At 41.2% G+C, this 17,639-nt stretch overlaps 2 protein-coding genes across 15 annotated transcripts in view; one reads left to right on the top strand and one right to left on the bottom strand.

Moving 5' to 3' along the window:
* Positions 1–15,899, top strand: part of GREB1L (GREB1 like retinoic acid receptor coactivator) — a 209,339-nt gene extending 193,440 nt beyond the window's left edge. For 8 of the 9 annotated variants that reach the window (XM_044424231.1, XM_044424233.1, XM_044424237.1 and 5 more), the window contains 4 exons: positions 911–1,052; positions 3,877–4,077; positions 10,273–10,411; positions 11,563–15,899. In XM_044424231.1, coding sequence (XP_044280166.1) covers positions 911–1,052; positions 3,877–4,077; positions 10,273–10,411; positions 11,563–11,726 — 646 coding nt within the window. In that variant the 3' untranslated portion in view covers positions 11,727–15,899. Of the gene's footprint in view, positions 1–910; positions 1,053–3,876; positions 4,078–10,272; positions 10,412–10,531; positions 10,638–11,562 lie in introns of all 9 variants that reach the window. The other variant, XM_044424234.1, reaches the window with a different exon arrangement.
* The window catches only part of ESCO1 (establishment of sister chromatid cohesion N-acetyltransferase 1), a 98,307-nt gene that overhangs the window by 60,083 nt on the left and 20,585 nt on the right, over positions 1–17,639 (bottom strand). The window lies entirely within an intron of this gene.

The raw sequence follows: 17,639 nt of genomic DNA, 5'->3' as shown, positions 1-17,639 counted from the left end.
GACTCTAATCTGTGCCCCTAAGACCCCAGCCTCATCTAATCTATGCAGATATCCCCCGTCCTGCTTTGGGGAGAACACCGAGGCAAAATAGTCATTTAGCATCTTTGCCTGTTTCCCTCATATCAGTCACTGGATCTCCTTCCTCCTTATTTAGTGGTCCCACCACTTGTCTCCCCTTCCTCTTCCTATTTACATGCTGAAAGAAGCCCTTTTTGTTGCTCTTGATATTCTTGGCAAGTCTCAGCTCATAATCAGCCTTAGCCTTGCGAAGAATCCTTCTGCAACGGGCCGCCTCCTCCCGGTATACCCTTTTGTCTATTTGAAATGGGGCACATGAGAAGTGCCTCATTACTTCCTGAGAAGTACCACTTCCTTCTGAACAATATGGTGGGCTGTAGGAAGAATGTCTCTGTTGGAAATTGGCATAGCAGTCGTGGAGGCAGAGGATCCAGTGTGGGCTATGTGCAGCCCATGCACTGCCTACCCTGGCTCTTATGACCACCTTAGAGGAGTCAAATGAGAGGTCAGCATGGACCAAATTACTGTATAGGTATCTTCACACCTTCCCAGTTGGGTAGGCCACCACTCAGTGAAGAGGAGAAACTCCTTATACCTATGATCCTGCAGGAGTACTCCACTCATATTCTTTATATTCATCTATCCTCTGATTTACATTACCACTCATGCTTCAGAACTGGGGCTAGATGGGAAATCATAATGCCATGTTTTCCTCCAGTCAATACTCGACTCAGGTTGCTGCTTGGTAGGAAGGGGCTGCAACAATCACAGATACACTATTTTTGTCTTGTTCTTGGATTTTTGGCCTCAATATAACATTTTGTAAGTAGTTGAAGGGCATTGACATCATTGCCTTGAATAAATACTTTCATATCTTTGTCCAAAAATTTAGGTATTTCTGTGAAGATGTAGATTTTAACTTGAGAACAAACAGCAGTGGTTTGCTTATCTGTTGCTTTAACAAATTCAGTCTCATGAAGAAACACATCCAGGTTGGAGGGCAAAAGGATTTTGATATTAAACCTAAAGTCATGGTGAGTGCCTCTGCCGTACAATGCCTCCTCTACAAATGAACATATGGAGGGAGGGAGGAGGAGAAAGAGTGTGTGGGTGTTTTTCTGGTGACAAAGGCTGGATTCCTACGCTCCACACACACACACACACCCATTGTGAAGTCCATAATGAGGGGGAAAGGAGATTTGTACTAGATGAGCTGTTAACAGCACAGTGTTCATTAAATGAGGCCAAGAAGGTGGGTATAGGATTGCAGCCTCTAGGTTAAGGGTGGGATAAGTTGTGGTCTTCCAGATGTTTTGCTGCACAACTCCCATCAGCTCAAGCCAACATAGCCAGTGGTAGGAGACATTGGGAGTTGTAGGCCTATACATCTGGGGCACAGGTTGCCCTCTGCTGCTCGAGGGCACAGTATCTTGGCAGGGGCCTCTATGAAATGTATATTCAGGGAGAGCTGCAGGGGAGGAACTGAATTGTAATAATTAAAATCCACCATTTTAATGCTGTGGATACTAAGGAATATTTGTTATCACATAAGATTTTTTTAAACTACAAATGCAGTCCAGGTTTCTATGCACATTCTGGTTTCCATATTTAGGCTGTGATAAAGACAGGCAGACTCATGTAGACAAAGAAGTGGATCCAGAAATGGTCTCCTGCTTGCAGCATTGGATTTTTCACATTCTGTGCTCTCTCCTGCTTACTAAGCCTTTACTGTGCTCCCAAGACATTTCAAAGCCTTACCTCAGGAACTTTCTTTTTGGGACTATGCTTATAGGCACAGTTCACAAGCAGAGGTGGCAAGTCATGGGCTTCCTGCAGTATGCCACAACATATGCCGAGCACATCCTGCAGCCTTTTTGACTCTTCAGCCTCAGGTTGGATTAACTGGGGCTTGCTACATGACATCCATACCCAGACTATATAAGTTAATTGTGGATTATATAACCCACATTTAAGCTAACTATTAATTGTTAGGTTTATATAGCCTATGATTAACCTAAAGTGAAGCCAGGGGTTGAAAATTCAAAATGGCCACAGAATTTGTCTAGTCCATGCTGCAGTAACTTGTTCTAATGATGTGGACAAGGTGCTTGGACGAGTACATCCCACCACCTGCCTATTGGACCCTTGCCCATCTTGACTAATTAACAACGCCAAGCATGAGATAGGGACCTGGATTTTGGAAGTGGTTAATACCTCTCTGAGGGAGGGCCGGGTACCTGCCCTTTTAAAGGAGGCGGTAATCCGACCAGTCCTGAAGAAGGCGTCACTGGATCCAGAGATGGCCACTAATTATAGACGAGGGGCCAACATCCCGTTTCTGGGCAAGGTGTTGGAGCGGGTGGTGGCGGGACAACTCCAAGCTCTCTTGGATGAAACTGATTATCTGGACCCATTTCAGTCTGGCTTCAGACCTGGGTACGGTACTGAATCTGCCTTGGTTGCCCTGTACAATGACCTGTGCAGGGAGAAAGACAGAGAGTGCATTCCTTTTGGTTCTCCTGGACCTCTCACCTCCTGGGCCCAATTCAAGGTGTTGGTTATGACCTATAAAGCCCTTAATGGCTTGGCTCCTGGGTACCTGAAGGAGCGCCTACGTCCATATATGCCCGCCCGCCCGCCCCTTGAGATCAGCGAGAGAGGCCCTTCTCCGGGAACCCTCCATGGAGGGCTTTCTCTGCGGTGGTGCCCAATCTATGGAATGCGCTCCCCAGAGAGGTCTGCCTGGCGCTGTTGTTATTTGTTTTTCGGTGCCAGGTGAAGACCTTTTTATTCAAACGTTATTTTAATTGTTATTATTTTTTGGCCAGGTCGACTCAAATTATATTGTTTTTATATTGTGTTTATTTATTATTGTGAGCCACCCTGAGGCTTCGGCAAATGGGACGGCATAGAAGCTTCCTAAATAAATAAATATTAACAGTTCTGCTTGATCCACTAAAGGATTTTTTGACCTTGCATGATGCACAAATGTTTGCTTTGTCCTCAGTTACTTCATTGAAGGTTATTTTGCTAATGATAGAAATCACAATCGCTATTTGAACAGAACTGTGTCTCTTACATTAAGCTGCTGCTATTACAGATTCCTCATGTGCTGCCCTAGATATAAGTAGCTGCAGTAGCTAGATTCCCCATGAAATGGGGAGAGGTCTGGTCCAGGCATCTGATGTTGGGTTGGATTCAGATGTAAGCAGGATCAGCTGGGCGGCTAGAAGTGGACAACCTCATCAGCCAATCCTGAGGAAGCCTCTCCAGCCCCTGAAAATACTGCAGTCAGGAAATTCTACTGAATAAGGTGGTATAGGCAGGAAGATAGATCCTCCCAAATTGGGCAGACAATCCATAAGCAGAGTCCTTCGTTTTGCAAAAGGTAAATCCTGGGTCCCATCCAGTATCCATTTTTCTTGAAGGAACAGGGATCTAGAATTGTGTTTTTTTCTCAGGCCTGGCATCAGCAGGCAGAATGCTTGGGCAGCTGCTGAAACTTCCAACAGCCTGGCAAGACCCACTGCTGACATCTGCCTCTTGAAAGGGCCCCCTTTAATTGCAACATGACATAAGCTGCTTGGCTTCAGTCATGGTGTAAGCCCAGGGGCTGCCAGGGCTACTGGCCCAGTACAGGGCGCTGTACCAAGGACTTCTCCCAAGCTTACCCTCATTTTCTCACTGTTGCCATTGTGCCCAGCTTGCTAAAAAGTTAATCTAGTACTAGCTGCTTCCTATACATTATTTCTGTGTAACTTATAAAATATCTAAATACTTATATATGTATAATATAACTACTTGCTTTTATGATAGACATACCACTATATTCCACTTTAATGCCGTTCTGCTTAATAGGTGTCTGAGAGCTTGAGTCCAATAATGCCTCTGCAGTATGTCTGTGCTCCAGACAGTGAGCACACTCTTCTGGCAGCTCCAGCTCAATTCCTCCTTGAGAAGTTCCTTCAACATGCCACCTACAAGCTTTTCCCAAAGGCCATCCATAACTTCAGGAATCCTGTCTTGGCCATTGACTGCTATCTGAACATTGGGCCTCAGGCACGTATCTAGAAAACTTACAGATAACCAAGTCTTGCAAAGGGTGGGAATACCCCAGGTTGGTTTGGTTTGGTTTAGTTTAATGAACATGACAGAGTATGTGGACTTTCTTGAACCCTTTGCTTCAGTTTGCAAAGTTGAAGGAGGACAGGTGGCTTTACCTGTACTTGAAGTCATCTGTGCAGTGCCAACCCGTAGATAATTAGTGCTTCTAGATAATCTAGATAATGTTCTGAATACATTGTAATAAAAATATATAAGCATTTAACTCAGAAAAAGAGGAATAGTTGTTCAAGTAACATGCAAAAGAAATTGGAAACATCTACGTTACATCTTAAAGCATTAACACATTCCAATAACAAAAAGAGGGAAAGGAAATCTCAGTTTTCATTCCTGCACCCCTGTAAGTGAAGTTAGTTCATCATGATCTCAATGGCTAACACATGTGGGCTAATGCACCTAGACAAAGCATTTGCAACATTCTAGAACTAAGTAGAATTTTGGTGTGTGTCTCCCCCACTTCCTCTAAACACACTTCAAGTGTGGCTCCTGCCTGCAACCCAGATCCATGTCTGACACAGCAGAGGGAAGAAATTGTGACATATCAAGCAGGAAATACACAGATGACTGCTTGAAGAACTACCATATTTTTCGCTCTGTAAGACACACCTGACCACAAGACGCACCTAGTTCTTAGAGGAGGAAAACAAGAAAAAAATATTCTGAATCAAATGGTTTACTAAACTGTTTAATAAACTATAACAGAATACAGTAATACCGTATTTCAACCTTGTAAAGTGAACAGCAGTCAACAGTGGCATTAAGAACCATCATCACTGTCATTAACAAAAGAGAGACTTTAAAGTTCGAGTACTCTTCTAGCTTTCGTTGAACCCATAGAACTCATCATCACTAGAGTCAGAATTTATGAAGCTCTGTTGCTCACAATCACTGACATCACTTTCTTAGTCAGTAGTGGAATTATTGAAGGAATCCATAATCTACACCAGTTATACAAGAGCTGCTGCAGACAATTCAATAACAAATCTAAAAAAGCCAGTAATGTCCACGCTGCCCTGCTAGTAAATAATAGAAAAAAAACTTCTGACAAAAAATGAGATATTGTACGGTAAATGAAACACACAGCGGACTAAGTAGCCTTTGAAGAATAAACTTCATACATGAAGGTAATGCTGTTCAAATATCCACTGATCCTAAAAAAAATGTGTCTGATCAACTAACGGAGAACTGATCCATGGAAAGCTTCCTGATAATCACAGGCACATTCCCCATCACTTCCCCATGGGCTTCATTAAAAGACGGGTTGCCATTTGAAAACACACACCGACCTGTGATTAACAGCTCTCACCTGCGCCGCAGGAGGGGGCAGAGCAGGGCACGCTGAGCGCATGCCGGCCAGGTGGTGCCACGTGGGGCTGGCAGTGTGCCGGAGGTGGTCTTCCGGGCGGCGCGGCGGCGGCAGGTCTTCCCAGGCGGTGGGGGTGAGCAGTCTCTCTGTGTGGCCGGCGAGTTAAAGCCCGCGGCTGCTCCTCCGCACGCCTTCCCCTGAGCGGCACAGCTCTCACCTGCGCTGGGGGCGGGGGGGGGCGGAGCAGGGCGTGCCAAGCGCGTGCCGGCCAGGTGGTGCCATGTGCAGGCGGCCAGCAGTGTCCCAGGCGTCGGGCACATACACATTCGCTCTATAAGACGCACAGACATTTCCCCTTCCTTTTGAGGGGGGAAAAAGTGTGTCTTATAGAGCGAAAAATATGGTACATTTACAGGTAAGCATCCTGCCCCCCTTCTTTAGCAGCTATGTGAGTCATACAGATTGGTGGCTATAAAGCTAAGGAATTATCAGTGGAAGGTGGTTTCACTCAAGGACAGCTCTGCCAAAGGAGGCATGATTTCTTGCTCTGATATTTAAACAGTAGGTACTTGATGAAAATGGATGGTTGGGCTAAAGTAGCTGCATTGCAATCTTCTGTTGAATGCAGTCAAAGAAGCTATTGTCCCAGTAGAATGCTCTTTCACTTGAGAGAGAATGGCAGAAGAGCCAGTTGGTAAACCAGATGAATGGCTAGCGTGACCCATTTGGCAAGGCATTGAGAGGAAGCTAAGTAGCTCCCTTCTAGGTCCAGAGCAGCACATGAAAAATGTGAGTAGTTTTCTGAAAGGATGGCATTCTGTCCACCCAGAAGGTGAAAGCCCTACTTAGATCAGGCGAACAGAGCCTAGTCTTCAGTTGGGAAGACAAGTGGCAAAGGAAAACCAGTAGCTCTATGACGTAAGTGAAATTGAATACAGCTTTAGGTCAGAAGAAGCAATAACAGACTGAGGACCACTTTATCTTTGTGAAAGGTAGGTTGTGTCATAAGGGGCAGAGTTCAGAAGCAGAGGTTATAGCTACAAGGAACCTGGTTTTCATGGTTAACAGAAATCATGCTCAATGATTCAAATGGTTTGGTGGTTAACTAAGCCAGAAAGATTCTGTGGAGAATTGGGATCATAGAAAGTTTCCCAGCTGTTAAGGAACTGTGGGAGAGAACACAGTTAATCCATTTGTATTGTGGTGGGTTGGTATCACTACCAGGTATACTCTGATGAGTGATAGGGCTGAGCTCCTTAAGTGACAGGAAGAAGTCCAGAATTATTGGTAAGTCACAGGATACTCAGTCCTGTTTAGTTCTGAGAGCAAAGTTACAAAACCTTTTCTGCATCCATGCATAGGAAGTACAGATGAAAGGTTATGGGCAGCTGTTATTATTTCTAATACCTGGGTAGAAAAGTCACTGTCTTGAGTATTCTTCATGTGGTGAGGCAAAGAGATGGAAGCTGATCTCTTCATTGTTCATTGAAATGAGGTCTGCTCTGTGTGAGTGTGCTTGCCAGCCCCAGAATAAAAATGTCTGTTGTGACTGAAGTATTGGTTTCAGAGTGCAGAATGATAAACCTTGTAGGAAGCAGGGAAGGCAGTGTCTGACAGTTGGTGGAAAGGGCAAAGATTTGGTGATTTCTTTGAGTGAAGTTTCAGATGAACCAGGATGGAAGTGGTCTCACACAGAGATGAGCAAATGGAATGATCGCTGTAATAAGGCCATAAGTCCTAGGAGACGTTGAAGTGTAATGGACTTACATTATAGAGCATGGGAAAGAATGCTTACTAGGAAACAAATGGCATTGACTTGATATCTAGGTGTGCTTTGGAGGATTCCAGGAATATGCCAATAAATTGCTGGATGTGAGACAGAGAGAAGTAAGATTTCTCTGTATTGATATGACAGTCTAGAGGGTTTAGAAGATTGGGGCAGCTGGAATGTTCATTGAAGGTGGTGAAAGGCAGCAATGAAGAGCAAGTCACCAATGTAGGGGAAGACTGTTAAGTCTCTCAATCTCATTCATGCTGCAGTGACTGCCATGTACTTTGTAAAGATTCTTGACACAAGAGTGAAGCCAAACTGGAGAGCCTTAACTTGGAAGGACTTGTTGTCCAATGCATACCTGAGGAATGGGTGAACAGTTGAATGCACAGATATTTGAAAATGGGTGTCTTAAAGGATTAATATTGTCAGTCAGTCTCTGTGACAAAGGAGGAATAGTATGGCTGAGATTGTCATAATTTTGGATTTTTGGGATGTATGAAACTGCTGCTTTCACAAAGGTCAGGAATAGAGCAAAGTCCTCTCTCTTTCTTGGGGTCTGTCCATTACCATCTGAGAAGAATCCACATATCCTTTGAGCCTTTTGATTGTTTCCTTGGCTGGAAGGATAAAGACTTTTTCCCTGCGCAGGTGTTCATCAAGGAGGGAAGTTTATCAAATTCAGTGTGTTATCTGTGTGTGATGATGGATAGTACCCATCAACTAGTGTGGTTTCACAGTAATCAGGCTACTGCAGTGCACTCCATGTGGCATTGCCCTTGAAGATAGTTTGTGCAAAATGCATCAACCAGATTAATAACAAGGACCAGAAGATGCAAACATGTATCACCAATCACTTGGATTGTCTGCATATACTGTATGCTTCTGACCACAATTCAAGGTTTAACCTATAAAGTCCTATGCAGCTTGGGACCACAATACCTGAGGGAACATAGCTCCTACAATCTGCATCTAGGGCCTTCCTCTGACTGCCAACTCCAAAAGAAACCTGAAGAGATGTGACAAGAAAGAGCGTTCTCAGTGGTGCCCCGCCCCCCAAATATGGAATATTCTCCCCACTGAGACCCATCTGGTATTAACATTTTCATCTTTCTGGAATCAAATTAAAACTTCTATCAATTTGAGGCATTTTATGGCCATGTGGTGCATTATAAGTAGGTGTAGTTTTTAAAAATTGTTAAATATATTTTTGTTTACTATATATATATATATATATAATATATTTTACATTTTTTTACATTGGAATGTTAAAGTGTTTTAAATTGGTATACTGGAATTGTATACTGTTTTACTGTATCTGTGTTTTTATCATATCTCTCCTCTGTATTTTGAGAAATTGTTGTGACCTGCCCAGGGAACATTGACTATTGGTGAAAAGTTGTTATTTTATTGGATTGCAAGATCCAGTGAGGGTCTCTGTGGCAGTCAAACACCCCACTTGTTTTGGTCAGCAGTTTTCTTGCCAGTGGATTGATGGACCTTAGATTATCAAGAGTAGTTACAGTGAAATGGTATTCTATAGGCATCCTGTTTGGAATTGAGCTGTGGTGTCAGTGTGGTGGCATTTTCAGGAATGTGGAATGGTAAGTGAAGGAGAGAAACTGAGGAAGCTGATGATGCTGGAGAAGTTCTTACAGTTATTTGTGAAGCACTTGGTGAAGAAATTAGTATGGCCTAGGGTGGGAACATTGAGATCTATTGGTAGAACAAGTTTCATGGCTCTGGAGATAATCCTGAAAGTCATGTTCTCCTGGGAAGCAGTTGTGGTGTTGGATAGCTAGCTAATCGAGTTAGACATCCATTAATTGAGTTAAAGCTGGAATAAGTTCCAGTTTAGTGTCAGGTTTTAGTCATTGAGACAACTTCTAAATAAAATCAGTCTCAGGGTTCTAATGCACACCTGAACAGGATTTAGTCCATGCGACTTCCTCAGGATTACCTTGGGTACCAAAGGGCTGGTCTTCTTCGTGGTCTCTGTGCAATCACACAAATGGGCTTTGCTGTGCAGCGCAAGGGCTGGATCAGAGACAAAAACTTCCAAAGCCCAGCGGGACAGAGTGGGCAGGAGCCCCCACCCCACTCCTAGAAGTCCCACCCAGTCCTTCAGTTCCTTTTCAACCACACACAGTCACCTCACAGATCAGAACCTCTCCACTTAGCTACCTCTTGTTTTTCTCTCCGAATTTTTTTCTCCTAATATAATTTTTTTTAAACATCTCGCTCCTGTCTCCACTTCTACATCAAAGTTTGCTCCCAAAGTTCAGTGCAGAGACGCACTAATCCATTTCTCCTAGATGGTTTAGTAGCTTCTCTAAGAGTCTCTCTAAGACACAAAATGCACCCTGAACGTCTCTGAGATGACAGGATCTTCCTGCTGAAGAAGGCCTTTCAGACCATGAATCCAAGAGACAGAAGGGTGAGAAAATGGACTAGAAAGAAAAAGGAAAAAAGAACTCAGTGCTTCAGGGGGCAAGAAGAAAATTCAAAAGGATCATTTGAAGTGAAGAACAGTCTAAAGAACTGTTTCTTGCTGGATCACAAATAAAGAAGCTGCAGTGCAGGCAAGAGCCATTTCTGGAGTATGTGCAAAAGAGGAGCAGGGAGCCTGCCAAAAAGCTCAGCTTTGACCTAGAATGGTCTGAACGCTGCTTTGTGCAGGCACGTTAACTCTTATATGTGAGTCACTGAGACCATGAAGAACTGACTTTAATCACTGAAAGGGTGGGTGCATGAAAATTAAGATTTCCTTTCCCTTTTTGTTATTTGGATAATGCTTGGAGATTTGCTGTAAATGTTTCCAATCTCTTTTGTATGTTACTTAAACAACAATTCCTCTGACACTTCTGAGCTGACTGCTGACACTTTTACCACAATAATTGCAATGTATTCAGAAGATTATCTAGATTATCTAGATCTAGTAAGAACAATGTTTGCTGTTCACCATTAGCATGATGGGCATTTTGCTGAAATTCAAGCATAAAATGATTTAAGACAAACTCTAACATTCATAACTTTCCCCCCCTTTCCGCTTTAGGTAGCTCTTTGCTACGTCAGTTCACGGCCACACTCAGTTAATGTCAACTGTGAAGGCGTGTTCTTCAGTGGACTTCTTCTATATCTTTGTGACTCCTTTGTAGGAGCAGATTTTCTTAAGAAGTTCAAATTCCTGAAAGGTAATGTCATTTCTTTATTAAACTCTTGCCTAGTGGTTGTTCCATGGCTTTCTAAGAGAGTAGAATGGGATGGCATTGATAGTACATACAGGAAACCACCTCCCTTTCCTATTTCTCTAGGGATCTTTAAAACTGGGAGCCATGGTAGCTGGTGCCCTAAAAGTCCTGCAGGATACAGAAGTCCTACAAACCAGATCCATCCCACACCCCAACTCACATGATCCCAGTTAAGCATAGTCTACTTTCTACTGTCTTGGGAATATAAATTATTTCAGGATAAATACTTCTTAATAATCCAAAATGCAACTACCTTTTTGTACTTATAACAAGGGTGGTAAAGTATTGGATTGTTCTACTCTTTTTCAGTGCATGGTTAAAGATGAAGTGGGATTCCTATTTCAAATATGGAATAGGTAATATTAGTGAGAAGTCATTATCTGATTTATGTGTCTTGGCCTGATATATCCAGACAATTTCATGCTATGTACAGTGTCATTCTCTATTTCCATGTAAGGCTTAGCATTAAGTTATGGTTATAACTGGACACACAGTTCCATGTTGCTGAGGCTTCATCATGTCACAGCCAAAACAACAGGCAATGTTTAAGAAAATCACTGTGTTGCTATTGCTCTGTCCCTGCTTTGGCAGTCCACTTCATTTCTATGCTGGCCAGGAAGGCAGAGAATCATGTCCTTGCACAGCTAGTGTGGATTCCTAGATCCAGTCCCAGAGAGATGGCAAAGAGAATAGGGGGCAAGAGAAGAAAAAGGGTGTGGGCCCCCAATAGATAATTCCAAAGGGAATGCAACATTCAAGGGAGAAAGGTTCCTCACACTGATTATGAGCTATTTTGTGCTTCATTATGTGATGCCATGTTTGCCCTACCATGTGCATATGTTGGTTTTCATAGGGAAAAGTATGTGGAAACACTTATGGATAGTAGTGGAAATCTATTTTTCTTCTGGGAGAAGAGTGTTGCACGCATAGTACAATTAACTAGCATAAGGAGCTGGTTCTTCTATAGAGGCTCCAGACACTTAACGTTACCTTATTTGTGTATAGTACTCTTTCCAAGTAATAGGGACGACTCTCAGAAAACAGACATGGAAGGTGAACAGCAGTATAAATTATGCTTTGTTTTTCAACCTAAGGTGCAACCCTGTGTGTCATTTGCCAAGACAGGAGCTCCTTGCGTCAAACAATAGTCCGTTTAGAGCTGGAAGATGAATGGCAGTTCCGTCTGAGAGATGAATTTCAGACTGCTAACAGTAGTGATGATAGGCCACTCTATTTTCTGACTGGACGCCATATATAGTCTTGGGGAAATGGCAAAGGAGAAGATAAACCTGACAAGTTTGTTTTTATTTTGTTTTTTCTTTTAAAGTACAATCACTGTGGAGCAAAGTGCAACCAATACTCTGTTCTAATGATTTCCCAAAATTATTGTCCAGGCTGTATGTTTCTCTCTTCTTTTTGATTGAAAGAGCATTGCTTTAACTTACTGCCTGTGGGTTGCTGTTACAGAAGCTTAACCTAATGGCATGGCCCCTGTGACTCAAGATATGGAGAAACATTTTGGTAGATGCTGGATTCTCCTTATCTCATTGTACTATGCTAAACAGGGAATTAAACTGACTCTTGGCATCTGTTGGCTTGAATGTGTTACATGAAATTCACACTAAGAATGTGGAATTATTGAAGATAGTATGTTGAGAAATGCTATTTCTCTGCATATCTGTACTTTTGGTACAGAATAACTCAGGGGTTAGAAATGACATAGATCTTTGTGTTTAAAAAGTAATCATTGTTCATGTTCTGTGCAGTGTTAGCTTAAGATTTGTAATTTTATATGTATTGAAACTGTTTTGGCAAAATTTTCACAAAAATTAAAAGTTTACTACATAAGCCTGAACAAATCAATGAATGTATGGCAAGCATTGCACTCACATGCAGGTTTGTTTCACAATTTTTATTCTACCCCTTGGGTGTCCATTATTAGTCTGAATCCAGGAAATCATATGAATGGTGAAAGCTGACCACTTTAATAGTGACTGGATATTTTCCTCTCTGGCAATAGTATTCATAAAAACAAGCTACATGCAGAAATAAGTTTCTGCATGTGGATCATCCTTGACTGTGTTTCAAAATACATATGGTCAATCAACCTAAATTATGCATTTTATTTCCTCAGTGTCAGCCCCATCATAGTTATTCATATCTCCATGTCTCATTAGTTCTTATACAGAAAAAAAATCCCTGGAATTCTTTTTTGTGGTTGCCTCATTTTTCTCTATTCCTTTGGGGTAAAGAACCCTACTTTGGAGCTTTGTATGAGAGCATTTACTATACCAAAAAGAATATACAGACCACAAAACAGGGATAATGGATCATAATACTTTGTGATATAACCAAGGGCTGAAGCAAAGCAAACGACAGGTTATGAAAACTACAAGTACTTTAAAAACCAATGAAGTCTGGACCAACAGGAGATATTTTTAAATGAAGTTCTTTAAAACACATGGAAAAGTTGGCTAGTTTATTTGAAATGCCTAGACTTTGATCCAATTGAGCAGAAACCAAGCACCTGTGTGCAGAAGAGTCCCTCATGGAGCTCTGTTGTTCCCTGTAACCCACCTCCTCTCCATGTGAGCATTTGAGTATACATAGAAAGCAATATGAAATAATGAAAGAAATGGAAGTTCAGTGACCACTTCCGATATTCATAGCAGAACCAGCATCACTGCTACAGAGCACAAGTAACTTGCATGGTTGAAAATTGGTTGGGAATATGGGGTGTGCGCACGTACCTCCTCTCCTAGCAAAGCTTCATAAGAACACAAGAAAGACCTGCTGGACCATCTGGCTCAGCATTCTAGTCAAACTGCGGCCAGTCAGCTCTTCGTAGGAAACCTACGCGTAGGACATGAGTGCAACAGCAGCCTCCTGCCTGTGTCCCCCAGGAACTGGTATACATAGGCATACTGCCTCTCATGCTGGAGGAAGCACATAGCCTTGTCCTCCATGAATAGAATGTCTAATCCCCTTTAAAGCTATCCAAATTGTTGACCATCTAATCATGAGGAATTTCCAACTTTAAGCAGGTGCAATGTAAAAAAGTACTTCCTTTTATTTGTCCCGAATCTTGCATCAATCAGATTAATGGGTCAAGCCCATGCTCTAATATTGCAAGACAGGGAGAAAAAATGATCTCCCTATCTACTTTTTATCCTTGCACCACCTGCATGTGTGCTTGGTTTGATGGGGAGAACAGGCACGGTAGAACTTTCACATGCAAGTACTGCATGTGTGCTTGACTGGATCATGTGTTTTGTCTTTGCTTGAATTAGAGATACATGAAAAAAGCATTATTTTAAATAGGCATTGAATGGTTTTAGAATTAACATCTTCGCACCAGCACTTTGTGCTGTGAAATACATGAATAGTTTATATGAATGTAGTACAATTGAGTCGTCATATGGCAGTTAAAGTTGATTGAATTCCTTTTCTCTTTACTATTCAGATTTTTCCAGTTTTTGTCACTGTTATCATTTAATAAATTGCTGGTCCTTTCTTCAGTTACATTCTAACACTTTTTCTTATGTACAAATATGTAAGCTGTGTGACCTATTTAACAAGATGGTGAAAAAAGAAATTCATTCAGTACATTAAATTTAATATGATTTAAACACCAACTTTATACCTGCAAATTGTTTAAGAAGCACCTGCTAAAAGTGCATTTAGAACAAAGTGTTAATCATACAACTTTTTACCTTGTGAAAGAACTGTTTACAAATGATGGAAAGTATAATATATTGATTGAAGTTGAAAAGGAAGGTAACAGTTTCAAACGTATTGGTTTTATTATAGCTTTACATAAATGTAGCATATTTCAAATGAACAACTGTTTACTTTAGTGTAGATTATTTGGGAGGTTTTGTAGCCATACAAAATTTGCCTTATATTTTAGCAAATATATTTTGGGGGTAGAAGCGTAAATAAAAGCGACAATTAGGGCTGTGATGCATTTATTGTGGAACCTGCAAGAAACATGATAAATACCAGTATTCTAGGAATGACTGAAGACTTTGTTCTAATTTCATTGGTTGAATTAATACCTGCATAATATTAAATTTGTGAAAAGTTTCCAATGTTTCCATTTTATTGCAAATATTGCAAATATAAAGATTTCAAAATCATCTTTGTATATTTGATGTTTGCACTAAGTTCTTAAAATTCCAGGAGACTAATTAGCTCCTTTGTAAAAAGATACAAAGATATATAAAGGCTGATAACTTGGACCCTAAGGGCCTTTTCACACAATCAGGGATATAGATTGATCTTCATGAGAGAGTTTGCGCTTCAACATACAGTTTCTGCAGGCACACTATACTTTGAAAAAAGTCTCCTTGGTTGGGTAGCAGATCTTATCTTTATTTGATATACCTCTTTGTAAACATGGTTTTTTATACTTTTAATTAAAAGGAAAAAGATGCACTATGCATTTGAAGTCATGTGCTACTCAACCCTTGCAGATTTTGCTTAGTGTTTTTAATAGTGCACTCCTTTTTGAACAATTTGTGCAGGAATGAGATTTTTTAAAAACAAACGGAAGCCTACAGACTCCATTACTGAGAAATGCTGTGTGTGATTGGGCGGAAAGATCCTACATTGGACAAGAACAATTAGTTATTCAAAGCGATATCACTAAAGCAAAGGAAGAACCCTGATTACTAGCTGAAAACTCTTCAATAAATGTCTTCACAGACTAATAAAAGTTCTGTGTGGTACAGTAACACACGTTCTTGATAGATGAGATGGAAACTCAGAGTATGATTCTAAATAGTACTATTTTATTTTGGTTACAAGCCTTGCCAGCAAGACAGTGACATGATTGTATTGAATAGACCAGCATTATTTTACCTGTGGACTTGTTAAATATGGATAGTTGACAAGTCACAGGTTATACTGAATGTAATCTGTAATTATAAACAAATCAGTCAGATATTTATGGAGTTGCTTTGGATGATCTCTGAAAGGGGGTTAAATGTTGCTTTCGTAGGACTGCTTCACACTTGACTAGTTTCCTTTCCAGATAACTTGTATTTCTTAGCTGTAAAGGAGGAAGTATATAAGCTGTAAAACAGTAGTGCTGATGATAAACTTGATAGGTTTATTATATGTACAGTTGGTTGCAACTTCCAAGAGCATATATACACATCACAACAAGCATGTGCGAGCCATCTTTCATGTTAATCTGTACACTGCTTGTTTCTCTGCCTACTTTAGCCTATGTAGAACTATATGAAGGAAGTTCATCAGGTTTGAAGCAGTCCTTGATGTAAAATTCTCTTAACCAACACTTGGTGAATTTAGCTTCACTAGTCAGTCTACCTCACATTCATATTGTTTGAACTGAAGTTGTTTGCAATTGTGGCTATAGTATGTTTATAATGTTCTTTCATTAAATTCAATGAATGTTGTATTACCATTCAAGAGTCTGTTTTAATGCTGTATGCAGTCTTTCTACATCAAATATAAATGTAGTGAAGCTGGTTTCATAGATGCCTGCTCGCAGTGTTACACACACAGGTTCAGAACTTAACAGTTTTAAGTTTCTGTTATGGGATCAGATTATATTTTAACTACTTTAAAGGTTAAGTGGTGTCTTAAACTGTTTGGGCTAGTGTTCCTCTGGTGAGACCAGAAGCAAAAATGTCACATCATCTGTTAGTATGCACCATTGCAGCACCATTGCACCATACTCTGTGATTTTTAAAGCCTGCTGTTTTCAAAGCTAGGATGTAAAAACGGGACATAACCTGGAATACAAAAGTAAATGATCAAGCATTTGCTACTTCCTCCACAGAAGCATAGGTCAGTACCAAATTACACAAAAGATTAGTGTTATATTATTGTTTCTAGGAGATTTGAAGCAGTCTCTAGGAGCAGGTGGCGCAGTGATTTAAACTGCTGGGCTGGTTGATCAAAAGGTCGCCGGTTCGAATCTGCACAACGGGGCGAGTTCCCATCGCTCCGTCCCAACTCCTGTCAACCTTGCAGTTCGAAAGCATGCAAATGCAAGTAGATAAAAAGGTACCACTTCGGTGGGAACGTAACAGCGTTCCATGCACCTCGGTGTTTAGTCATGCCAGCCACATGACCACGGAGACTGTCTGCGGACAAACGCTGTCTCCCTTGGCTAGGAAACGGAGATGAGCACCACGCCCTAGAGTCAGGCATGGCTGGACTTAACGTCAAGGGGAAACCTTTACCTTTATTGTTTCTAGGAAGATGTTGTAAAGCCAACTTGGCAGGTATCTGGACAGTCATTACTCTGAAAGTTTGCCCAACTAATCTGCTAAATTCAGGAGTGCTGTCTAGGTATTAATTTATGATGCACTGTCTTCATTAGAACTGGCAATGTAATCATGCTGAAAGGTGCACTGTACCCTTCACTACTAGATTTAAACAGAGCCCATTTACAGTGACTCAGTCCAGATATGCCAATTTCTGGTTTGGCATTCCAAGCAAACCACTGTGAGCCTCTGGCTTGTATGAGTCCACCTTCTATTCCTTTGTGTCAGAGGAGAAGAAGCAATGTCCTCTAAGTTGCATGAATCTATGAATCCACTCTGCTTTCCTTTCTTCATAGGCGGGGAAGGGCAAGAGAGGGTTCATGAATCCAATGACCACTGCTGCTCATTCCCAGTTCTCGAAGGCAGGTGTAATTCTATAATGCAGGTCTGTCTTCTAAAGTTTTATAGCCTTCTGGCTGATGTATTTATACAGGCTTTTAGAAATAACTCTGTATACTTTTGAATGACAGATTATACTCTACCTGCTGTGAAAGGTCGTGCAAGCAATTGTGGTTTGGAAGAGGTGGCTGATATTGCTCATTATGTATTATACTATGTATATCTGAGGTCTCAAAATTTTCAGAGGGACAAATCCTCACGCTAGACAGGCTAGCCGCCTTTTGCATTCTTGGGTAAAACACAATCTTTGGGGTTCAAGTCAGGTCTAGTCTGAAACTTGCATAGTACAAATTTGACTTTTCAATCCACCTGTAATATGAACAAGGTGCAGTATCAGTCTGAGTAAAAAAAGTAAGTAGCCAGTTTGGGTTTCAACCACTGTTACTCCTACTTAGAGAAGATCCAATGAAATGAATAGGTAGACTTAACACTGGTGTGGAATCAGAAGGCTGCTAATCAGCAGTGAAAATGAA

This window comes from Varanus komodoensis, unplaced genomic scaffold (assembly GCF_004798865.1).
Source record: "Varanus komodoensis strain SLA01 unplaced genomic scaffold, ASM479886v1 scaffold14_1, whole genome shotgun sequence".
NCBI lineage: Eukaryota > Metazoa > Chordata > Lepidosauria > Squamata > Varanidae > Varanus > Varanus komodoensis.
Note: the sequence above shows the minus strand (reverse complement) of the source record. Positions and strands in the feature narration are given on the sequence as shown.